This window comes from Benincasa hispida, chromosome 3 (assembly GCF_027475165.1).
Source record: "Benincasa hispida cultivar pf3 chromosome 3, pf3_genome.v1.1, whole genome shotgun sequence".
NCBI classification, from domain to species: domain Eukaryota; kingdom Viridiplantae; phylum Streptophyta; class Magnoliopsida; order Cucurbitales; family Cucurbitaceae; genus Benincasa; species Benincasa hispida.
Genome location: NC_143480.1, coordinates 9,354,867 through 9,366,536, shown reverse-complemented (window position 1 = coordinate 9,366,536; position 11,670 = coordinate 9,354,867). Strand labels below are relative to the sequence as shown.

Sequence of the window (11,670 nt, the reverse complement as noted above, 5' to 3'; positions counted from 1 at the left end):
GACATCAAGTACCCATGATAAATAATTACTACGGTTAATATCAAGGGTCACAAATTCTAACTTTGGGATATTTTTCATAACAACACTATCATAAAATATTGTATTTATATTAGAAATTTAATAGATATTAAATATGCAAAATAATATTAAATTTAATTATAATGAAGAGGGAAAAGTCGACATACCTTTAGAACCTACCTTTAGCGAGGAAAACAATAGAAGCTCCTATTGATAGACGTGTTGTGAAATTGGGGAGCACAACGAAACACAGATATAGAGAAAATATAATATAATAATATATATAATATAAATAAATAATAAAAGAATATAAATATATATAGATATAAAATAAATAAATAACTTAAATAAAATAAACAAATAAAGAAAATATGAAAATTATGAAATCATGAAATTTTTACTAAATTTTTCTCCAAAAATTTTGATTTCTCACCGATCTTCACAATTCTACAACATGCATAAATGATCATTATTTTTAGGAGAATTGTCAAATAGGATGTGATTATTAGGATGCTAATTATATATAAATTTGTGACACATTGATAAAATATTTATGGACACATAGTCCCTTTTGAGATGTACATCCATTTTCTATAATATTTATAATATAGTACAAATTAACGAAACTTCAAATATAAACTACACTAAAGTTAGTTTTTTTTTCCTTTCAAATTTGTATCTCTTAAAATATTTATTATTTAATAATTGTCGACCCACTTCATCATTTCAACCTTTTTCAGCTCACCTCTTAATCTAGAGCTTGTATCATAACTAATTTGATTATCTTTAAGTTGCATTGTTAAATTTTTCCCAAATTAATAATTTTTATGGCCACTTCTTGTTAGAACTAGTAAATAAATTTACCAAAAATTGAATATACAGCAAAGATTGTATCACTTGTTTCAGTTCAGAGTTCGATTCTATTGAAAATTCAGAATAAAAATTGATATGCCCTTAGGAAGTTGAGGTTTATCAATTTGAATTATGGTTCTACCAACATCTTATTGTTTGTTCTTATTATGGGAAAGAAAAATGGACCAATTTGTTTAATTTGTAGTGTAATGTGTACCAAATAGTAATTTAATCTTTCATTTTTATTAATTTCAAAGCTATGCATATTTTGTTGATCAATGTCAGTTTCAAAGGAATCATTTCTCTGGATGGATGCATTCGAGAAATATCAAAATGATTAGAAGAAGAAAAAAAAGAATCATGAGAATCACACAAAGTATCTCCAACTCCAAGCCAGTGGCAGCAGAGGGAAATTCCGGCGAATAACAGAGCAACTTCGCCGCTAATTAGCAGAAATAGGGAAGCCAATTCCATGGCGTCTGGTCGGAAAAAGAACAAACAACATGCTACAAAACACCCCAATCGCAACCGGCAAAGACGTCAAAATCTCCTCCGCCTGATCCGACGGCGCCGGGTAAAAACAGCTCACCACATTCTCATCAAACAGAGCAACAGCGGAAAAAACCAGAATCGACATGAAAGAGTGCAAGAAATCAATAAATCTCAGCCGATACTTGGCCGCGGTGGACGGCGGCAGTTCGACGGAGCCGTCAATGACCCACAAGCCTCTGAAAGTGACGAATCCGTAGGAAACATTCCCCTGACTGTCTACGAAACTGTCGGTGAAACTTTGAAGAAAACAGGACAATCCACACAAACCAACGAGGCCGGCGGTGAGGTAGCGGGAAGTTGAGTCGCAATTGCCTTGATTAGTGAAAATTGGGGAAAGAAGTTGAAATGCGAGAACTGTTCCAGTGGGTAGAAGATTAGCCAAATTAGCGGTGCTTCGGAAGGTCTGGGAAATGGCTTTTTGAATGAGGGTTTTTTCATCTCTTGATGGGATGATAGTTGTTTCTCGCAAAAGGGGGCGCTTATGATCGTTTCGAGATTGGGTTTCTTCGTCGGCGGGTTTGATCTCCATGGATGAGACGTTCAAATTGGAATGCAATCAGTTGAGAGAGAGAGTTCAGTAGTTGATGGAAAATGGAGAGTTTGAAGTGTATTAATAATAAGAAGGAAGTAGGGGAAGATGAGTGCAGGAAAAGGGAGGTTAGTGATGGCTTCAAAGCAATTGGGATATTAGAAAATTGGGGTTGTAGACAGAAAGAAAGAAAGAAAGAAAGAAAGAAAGAAAGAAAGAAAGAAAGAAGGGGATTTTGAAAACAGAAAGGAAGAAAGAAAAGAGAGATGGAGTAAGATTGGGGTAAAGGAGTTTTGTTGCTTGACTCGTGTGTTCATGTTGACATATATTTGAGTAGTGGAGTTGTATGGTTTTGTTAGGTATTGGGTTTGTTAAAACTTGTAAGGAATATTGAGAATTGGGTTCTCTCACATTTGATCTTTTAAGCTCTATTCATCCATTGGTTTTGAGTTTCACTTATTGAATATGGTTGAATTTTTAGCCAAATTTCAAAAATAAAATCAATTTTTTGAAAATAGCTTTTTTTTAGTTCTCAAAATTTAGCTTGATTGTTTGGACCATTGATAAAAAATAGATAAAAAATGAGGAAATTTGGAGGTGGAATTAATGTTTATAGACTTAGTTTTTAAAAACAAAATGATTACCAAACAAGACATTCATTTTTCATTTTTTATTTTTGAAAATTAAACCTATAGATACTACTTTCACTTTCAAATTTCTTTATCTGTTATCTATCTTTTACCAATGGTTTAAAAAACCAAGCCAAATTTTGAAAACAAAAAAAGTAACTTTTAAAAAGTTTTTTTTTTTTTTTTTTTTTTTTTTTTTTTTTAAATTTTTGGAATTTGGTGAAGAATTCAACCATTATGCAAATCATTGTAAGGATTGGGGGAGAAATAAACTTAATTTTCAAAAACTAAAAAAAAAAAGTGAAATGGTTACCGAACGAGACAATAGAAAATAGATACAAAGATTTGTATTGTTCAGAACATCAGATAACAGATTTAAAATATTTCAATAATCTCTACATATTAACTTGAATTCTCTCATAGATAACATATATACTAGATACAATACAACATTGTTATATTTTCAAAAGATGAAGATGCCTTTTAATAAGACAACTGCATTATGACAACTTCATTGACTAAATATTACAATCATGAATGAAAACTAATAGAGGAAGAAAACTCTCTTTTTTCCCCCCAAAACGAAACCAACTCTAGAATGACTTCGTGCAAGTTCCCCCTTTGCTATTTAGTAAATATTGTTAGTTGTCTATAAATTTATACTCATTAATTAAGCAATGACTCGCCATCCTTGAGGATTTTCCCCAACCCAATCTTCATCCCCTTTAATCTCATCAAGACCCTTTGGGCCATTTGGTTGGAGGAAAAAGAGGATGGGAATGAGAATGGGTTTACAAACCCCATGTTTGATTGGTGGTATTTGTTTATTTATCTTAGAATAGACAATTCTTAGATATCTTTTACCCACACAAATGAAGGAATTACATACCCATTGAGAAGTGTGAGTTTTCATTTCTTCTTCCGCTTCCTACCACGATTTTCCATCATTCCAGCCGTAAAATCGTATAACATTTTGTTACTCAGCGATCGTGTAGCATTTGGTAAGCGATCGTATAACATTTGGTAGGCGATCGTATAACATTTTGTTACTCAGCGATCGTATAGCATTTTGTTACTCAACGATCGTGTAGCAGAGTTAAGCGATTGTGTAGCCGAGCTCAGCAATCATGTAGTATTTGGTAAGCGATCGTATAACATTTGGTAGATGATCATATAGCATTGGGTAGGCGATCGTATAGCGTTTTGTTACTCAACGATCGTGTAGATAATTTAAGCAATCGTATTGTTACGAAATCGACAATTAAAAAACACAAAAAAAAGGAACGTAGAGATAGAAAAAACGGCGCCTCTAGGTCATAATCGTAAATAACTACAAATAAATAAATATGCTGAATACGAATTCTGAATAGGTTTTGGGGGCGTCGTACTTGGTTGTTCGAAACGCTAACAAACAGATTCAAGACATTTCAACAAATGCTTGATAGGGACAAGACCCTCAAACTATCTCACAATGGTATGATATTGTCTAGTTTGGGCATAAAACCCTCATGGACTTGTTTTCACAATCTCAATTTTTTTAATTCCCACATACTATTTCCACACATACTATTCCCAGATATTGTTATGTCATGCACAACCAAACATAGTTATCCTTGATTCCCAATAATTTTATTCCCAGACATCCTTAATTCCTGGGTATTTGAGAAAACCTCAATCCAAACGCCCCTTTAAGTTTTTAAAATTTTCAAATACTTGTATCTTTGTATTAACTACAATTATTCAATATCTCAATCATTAGCCATAATAAATAAAATACAATTTTTTCTTTTTATAAACGGTCAAAACTAAAGTAACAAAACAAAAAGAAAAGTTTGTAAACCACTTTTAATACAATCAGTTACAGATGAGTTAAGATGAAAACCGTCTCTTAATTTATCTTCTTTTAAGTTAAAATATACTTTATTCTTCATATTTCAATTTCTATAAAGATTTGGCCAATGGTTGATGTCCTTTTTTTTTTTTTCTAAACAATTTAGTCCTCACATCTCAGTAACTGTATCAACCACTTAGAATCTAGTTGTGATCCAAATGAATAAATTGTAAAATAATTTAACTATCTTTGACATTTGTTTTTATGCTTTTTTTTTTCTTTACGGAAGAAAAAAAGAGTTAATTTACCATTACAACGTGGCTTTAAAAAACCGAGTTGGTTGGATGTTTGGGACAAGGAAGTTTAAAAGTAACAAAAGTCGTTTGAAACTGAAGGAAGAAAAATGTTGAATTATAAAAAATACCCCTACACTTTAATCTAGTTTCAAATTTTCCCATAAACTTGAAAAAGTTTCAATTTTACTTTAGGAACTTTGAAAATTATTTTAAAAAACATTCTTAAACTTTGTTGTCATACCAATATCGTTAAGTTCAATTCTCTTTGACAAAATATACCTATTTTAATAGTAATTGAAATGTATTTTTATGAATAGATACAGACATGTTCAAAATTCTATACCCTAATTGAGATAAAAGAAAACACATATATGTCTTTCAATTATTAAGCATGAATATTTTCATCTTGAAAGTGATTGATTTAGAATTAATTTAAGAAAAATACTTCAAAATTTCCAACCATTGTTTGTTATTATGCAAATTCACTCTACTTCTTTTTTAAACTTTGTGCAATGAGATGAGAATTTAAATATTGAAAGGTACATAAATGAAACTTTGGAAAAATGTAGGGGTATATAATTGAAAGATGGTTATCTTTTTTGTAAAATTGAAAGAAAAAAAGAGAGAAAAAAGAAGTTGGTATGCATGGGAATAGGAAGAAGATTGTGAGAGTGTCAGTAGGCTGGCGGTGGCGGAGAAATCCCCAGATTTTGAGGATTTGTTTTTCCGTTTGCTGTTTTGCTTGAGATGATTTGTTTTTCTTCATCCTTTCTACCAACAGCAACAGCAACACCAACCAGGATTTGCTGTGGCATTCCCGTCCACTTCGGACCCTCTGGCTCAAAAATGGCAAATCCACCGCGTTCCCTATCGTCTTCTTCACTCACTCACCTTCTTTCCTTCAACTCTCCTTACAATCCCAATTCCTATTTTCTTATCATCTCCCAATTCAGACTCTTACACCATTTCCTACTCAAAAGCCCACTCTTCTTCTTTGCCCCCAATGCCTTTTTGTCCCTTCCTCTTCCTCCTCTGTTTCCCTCTGTTTTCCTTCGCCCTCAACCAAGAGGGCCACGTTCTCCAGACCTTTAAGCGCTCTATCGTGGATAATCACCATGTCTTATCCTCCTGGCACGCAGCCGACCCAGATCCCTGTTCATGGAAGGGCATCACCTGCGATGCCCATCATCACGTCATTTCCATCGAGCTCTCCAGCTCTGGTATTTCTGCTTCTTTCCCTCTTCAACTCTGTAAGCTTCCGCATCTCATCTACCTCTCTCTTTACAATAATACCTTCCATTCCCTTCTTCCCGCTGGGATTTCCAACTGTACCACTCTCGAGTACCTTGACCTTGGCCAAAATCTCCTCACCGGTCCTCTGCCTCCCTCCATTGCCGATTTGCCCAATCTCCGTTACTTGGATTTGTCTGGCAACAATTTCTCCGGCGAAATACCACCCTCCTTCGGTCAGTTTCGGAAACTTGAGGCGTTTTCCATTATTTTGAATCTTGTGAGTGGTACCATTCCTGCGTTTCTTGGGAACATTACTACTCTTAAGATGTTGAATATGTCTTACAACTCGTTTGAGATCGGAAGAATCCCACCGGAGCTGGGTAATCTGGCGAATCTTGAGGTTCTTTGGTTGACGGCTTGTAAATTAAAAGGGGAGATTCCCGAGTCGCTGATAGGGCTCAAGCGACTCGTTCTTCTGGATTTGAGCATTAACAATCTTACTGGGCCGTTCCCGCGGGCGCTGACGGAGTTAACCCACGTGACTCAGATTGAGTTGTTTGGCAATACGTTGTCCGGCGTGTTACCAGATGGGTTTTCGAAACTCAAGTCGCTGCGGTTGTTCGACGTCTCGATGAATCAGTTAAGTGGGCCAATTCCGAGTAGCTTGTTTGAGTTGCCGCTTGAAAGCTTTAATGTGTTTGAGAATGATTTCGAGGGTAGTTTGCCGGAAAGCATGGGGATGTCGAGGACTTTGACAGGGGTGAAGCTATTTGCGAACAGATTCACGGGGGCGTTACCAAGTAATTTGGGGAAATATTCGCCTCTGGAATCGTTGGACATTTCAGACAACTTCTTTTCCGGCAGGCTTCCCGACACCTTGTGTGAGAAGGGGGCACTGATAGAGATAATGACGATCAACAACCTGTTTTCCGGCGAACTCCCCTCGAGTCTTGGTAATTGCCACAGTCTGACCAGGATACGATTAGGGAGGAACAATTTTACGGGTTCTGTACCTGAGAATATATGGGGACTTCCGAATGTTTCTCTTATGGAACTTGCAAACAACTCCTTTTCTGGCCCAATCTCAAAGAAAATAGCCAACGCCAAGAGGCTGAGTTTGCTTCTTATTTCTAGTAACAATTTCTCAGGAACAATTCCCGAGGAGATTGGTTCTTTGGAGAATCTTGTAGAGTTTTCCGCTGACCATAACGAGTTCATAGGAAATATCCCTAAGAGCCTTACGAAAATGGATCGGCTTGCCAAGTTAGATCTTCAGAACAACAGGCTTTCCGGGTTGCTCAGCTACAGGCTTGATGCCTGGGAGAGGCTGAATGAGCTCAATCTGGCCAATAATAACTTCTCTGGGCCAATTCCCCTAGAAATTGCTAGCTTGCCAATGCTTAATTACCTCGATCTTTCAGGCAATCATTTTTCTGGGGAAATCCCAAATGGGTTACAGAATTTGAACCTCAATGTTCTGAATCTATCATACAACCACTTAACTGGGACACTTCCTTCCTATTTCGAGAGATCAATGTACAAAAATAGCTTTCTGGGCAATCCTGATTTATGTAGGGAGGAAAATGGTGCGTGTCATACAGTTCATTCTACAAGAAATGGAGGAGGAGGAGGAGGAGGAGGAGGAGGAGGAGGTTGCAATGAGGGAGGAGGTTGCATTTGGCTGCTGCGATCCGTCTTTGTATTTGCTGGTGTAATTGTTTTTGTGGTAGTGGTTTTGTTCCATGTCAAGTACAGGACATTCCTCAAGGCAAGAAGTCTCAACATGAAATCAAAATGGACAATGGTATCGTTCCAAAAGCTCTCTTTTGACGAGGATGAGATTGTGGGTTCCCTGGATGAAGACAATGCGATAGGCAGTGGAGGCTCTGGCCTAGTTTACAAGGTTGTTCTCGCCAATGGCGAAACTGTTGCAGTTAAGAAACTCTGGCCTGAGCTGCCTGATGACCACAGAAGTATCGATCTCGAGAAAACTTGGACTGAAGTTAATGCTTTTGATGCAGAAGTGAAGACCTTGGGTGAAATCAGGCACAAAAACATAGTAAAACTTTTGTGTTGTTGTACAAATGGAGAATGCAAGCTATTGGTCTATGAATACATGCCTAATGGGAGCTTAGGTGATATGCTTCATGGCAGTAAAAGTGAGTTATTGGATTGGCCAACAAGATACAAGATAGCCTTGGATGCTGCGGAGGGGCTTTCTTATCTTCATCATGATTGTGTACCTCCAATTGTACACAGAGATGTCAAGTCCAATAACATCTTGTTGGATGCTGAATTCGGAGCTAAGATAGCAGATTTTGGAGTAGCTATGGCTGTCGATATCTCTGAGGTTCAATCCATGTCAGTGATTGCTGGTTCCTGTGGTTATATTGCCCCAGGTGGGTTTGTTTCTTCATGTTTATGCATTCATCAACATGACTGAACCATCATTTGATTACAATCATTCAGCTGTTCTGATTTCATTTGTTTATGAGCTGTTCTTGTACATGAAATGTGATTTCATTTATGTCATCAAGCTTATTGGCCTTGTACTACTTGCACTTTGCAGAGTATGCTTATACATTGAAGGTGAATGAGAAGAGCGACATCTTTAGCTATGGGATGGTTATCCTTGAATTGATAACGGGAAAGCGGCCAACCGACCTCGAATTTGAAGAAAACGATCTGGTGAAATGGGTATGCACCACTTTAGAAGAGGAAGGTATCAACCATATTCTAGACCCCAAATTGGATCGCTGTCACCAGGAAGAAATGTTGAAGGTCCTCAATATTGGCCTCCTATGCAGCAGCCCTCTACCTATCAACCGCCCATCCATGAGACGAGTGGTTACAATGTTGTTAGAAGTTCGTACTGATAGCAATTTGAAGATTGGAAGGAGAAATGGAAGATTGACTCCATATTATTTCGAGGATGTTTCGGATAGCGGAAATGCGGTATAGCTCTTAAGTTGTTAACAGTTTGTTGTCGTTTTAGAGAGGAAGGCAGAGAATGGAGGTAAACAATGACAAAGAAAGTGCAGTTAAGTTTTTACCTTGAGCTTTTCATAGCCTGCAATGTGTTCTTACTAAAATATTTGATGCTCATAAAGGCCTCATGGTTTTGGATGTACATATGACTTTTTAAGTTTCTTCAAATGGGTAGCTGCTCGTCTTTGAATCACTTCAACATATCCCTTTCCAATATTTATTTTGGTAGCCTCATTGTTCTTTCTTTGTTTATGTGAAATGTCCATTCTCTCAAGAACAATATGGTTCTCTGCCAAATATGACCAGGGAATCATCTTTTAGTTTATGCTCTAAACCATTGCTTCACTTAACTTCTTTTGTGTTTGAAAGTAAATTCTTCTATTCTTCGATTCAAAGCTTACCAAACTTTTTTTTTTTTGTGTGGACAATATGCTAGATGTGATGAGAGAATCGAATTTCTAATTATAAAGTCAATAGTATAAATTTAACATAAGTTGAGTTAAGCTTAAACTAACGTTTATCAAACATTATTCTATCAATTCTGTCATTATTCTTTATTTGGATGTTAAAAAATTTAAGTTCCTAACACTCGTTTATAAAGTAGCCATGAGACCTTTAAATTGTGACATTAAATTAAATTTATTAAAATTATTCTGTACATTCTAAAATAAAATTTGAAAATTAGATGAAATTACAATTTATTTTTTTTGAAATCTCTGAAATTTCAAATTACAAAATTAATTCTTAATTTTTTAATCTTTAAAAATCCATGAATCTACCGGACAAAAGAAAAAAAAAGTTTAAGGTTCCTTTACATATAAAATTTGAATTTTGTATCTAATAAATCAATTTATTTTTAAACATTTAGAATTTGTAAGGAACTTCTTGAACACAAAATTAAAGATTTAGGGATCTATTAGATGCTAAATAGAAAATGTAAAAATTTATTAAAAATTTTTAAAAGTTGATAGATCAAATAGACACAAATTTAAAAGTTTAAAACTAAATTTATAATTTAACTAGAAGTTTATGTATTAATATACATATAAAACAATTTTACTTTTTTTTTTTAACCAAAGAATTAAATAAATGATTAGAATAACTCAAACTACGACAAACAATATAAATCATGATTGAATTAGATTAGGTGTACTTTAATTAGAATTTGGGTTAGACAAATTTGTAAGTGGAATAATTAAATTGAGTACTAAAAATTTCTTAAATCAGAACCAAAACACATGCACTTTTTATAAAAAGTATAACATAATTAAATGCTTGAGGTATTATCAACTCAAAGTCAAAACATGGTCCCACGAGAGAAAAATAAAGGCCATGGCCACGGAGGTCGCATACAAGTACAACAATAATTTCTTGCAATTCAATTTGTAGCCAATGAAAATGGTAAAAACTATGAATTTAAAGGAGGTAAAAACTAACATCCTATAAATATTTTAATAATAATAATAATAATAATTAATGACCAACCTATACTAAATATTTTCATATTTACATTTTACATCCATTTGTGTATAAAATTTTGAACTTCCGATTTTAAAAGTATTGCACGTTAAATACTGTTAACATTTTTTCCCCCTTTTTTATAAAGCTTGAATTTGTAGGTCTTTCGTATCTATGTAATCTTTTCTTTCTTAAATATTATATCTATGTAAATTACTTGGGCATAAATCCTTATTAAATAGCAATATTTTGCTTTAAGTCATTGATTACTAATGGATACCAATTAATTATTACTATATCTTTTGAATTATTTCAATTATCGCAAGTGATTAGTTAACATGTATTATATTTGCACCTTGACATAGTTTAATTAATTGGATAAGACATATATTTTCGATTAAGAAGTCAAAAATTCAAATATGTTCACCCTCAAATATTGTATTAAAGTGAGAAGAAGAAGAAAAAAAGAAGTATTTTTTTTATTATTTTTTGTTTTTAAAGATTGAACCTATAAACTCCCATTTCATCATTATATTTTTTGCTTTGTTATCTACTTTTTATCATGTATTTAAAAAACAAAGCCAATTTTGAACAATAAAAAAGTACATTTTTTTTATTTGTTTTGTTGATTTGTTTTTAAGAATTTGGTTAAGATTTAACTCTTTTACTTAAGAAAGGTAGAAAACAGTATAAGAAATTGAGAAAATTTAACTTAATTTTTAAAATAAAAAGTCGAATAGTTACCAAATGGACATATATTCAACTTGAGTTCTTAGATCCAATTTAATATATGTTCAATTTTTTGTTTTTAGTTTTTTAATATTAAACATATAAATAATTATTCCACCACTAAATTTTTTGTTTTGATATTTAATTTTTACCAATATTTTTAAAGATCTAGTCAAAATTTTGAAAACTAAAAAAATAATTTTAGAAAACTTGTTTTTTATTCTAAGATTTCGTCAAAACTTCAATTTTATTACTTATAAATGATACAATCATTATAAAAAATTTGATCGAACCAAACTTAACTTTTCAAAAATTAAAAAACCAAAAATCAAAACCAAATAGTTAATTGCTTCAATTTTATTACTTATAAATGATACAATCATTATAAAAAATTTGATCGAACCAAACTTAACTTTCCAAAAATTAAAAAACCAAAAATAAAAACCGAATAGTTAATTGATTTATTTATGGAATTCAATCATTTTGCGGATTCGATTCTTCGAGAGGATTAAGTTAAACTTGACACAACTATGTAGAATTTATAAAAATCAAACA

General features: G+C 33.6%; 2 protein-coding genes across 2 annotated transcripts; one reads left to right on the top strand and one right to left on the bottom strand.

Moving 5' to 3' along the window:
- Window positions 1-1,093: 1,093 nt before the first annotated feature.
- LOC120074261 (transmembrane protein, putative (DUF679)) lies at window positions 1,094-2,182 on the bottom strand. The gene has a single exon (XM_039027330.2). The coding sequence runs from the start codon at window positions 1,949-1,951 to the stop codon at window positions 1,313-1,315; it is 639 nt and encodes a 212-aa protein (XP_038883258.1). The 5' UTR covers window positions 1,952-2,182; the 3' UTR covers window positions 1,094-1,312.
- A 3,128-nt stretch (window positions 2,183-5,310) lies between these two features.
- Window positions 5,311-9,129, top strand: LOC120072664 (uncharacterized). The gene is made up of 2 exons (XM_039025101.2): window positions 5,311-8,339; window positions 8,510-9,129. The coding sequence occupies exons 1-2, from the start codon at window positions 5,711-5,713 to the stop codon at window positions 8,899-8,901; spliced, it is 3,021 nt and encodes a 1,006-aa protein (XP_038881029.1). The 5' UTR covers window positions 5,311-5,710; the 3' UTR covers window positions 8,902-9,129.
- The last annotated feature ends 2,541 nt before the right edge of the window (window positions 9,130-11,670 follow it).

Excerpts from the sequence above, each read along its gene's own strand:
- LOC120074261 (XM_039027330.2), bottom strand. The coding sequence starts at position 1,951 with ATGGAGATCAAACCCGCCGACGAAGAAACCCAATCTCGAAACGATCAT.
- LOC120072664 (XM_039025101.2), top strand. The coding sequence starts at position 5,711 with ATGCCTTTTTGTCCCTTCCTCTTCCTCCTCTGTTTCCCTCTGTTTTCC. Across the intron at positions 8,340-8,509 it reads CTGTGGTTATATTGCCCCAG|AGTATGCTTATACATTGAAG; the intron begins GTGGGTTTGTTT and ends TGCACTTTGCAG.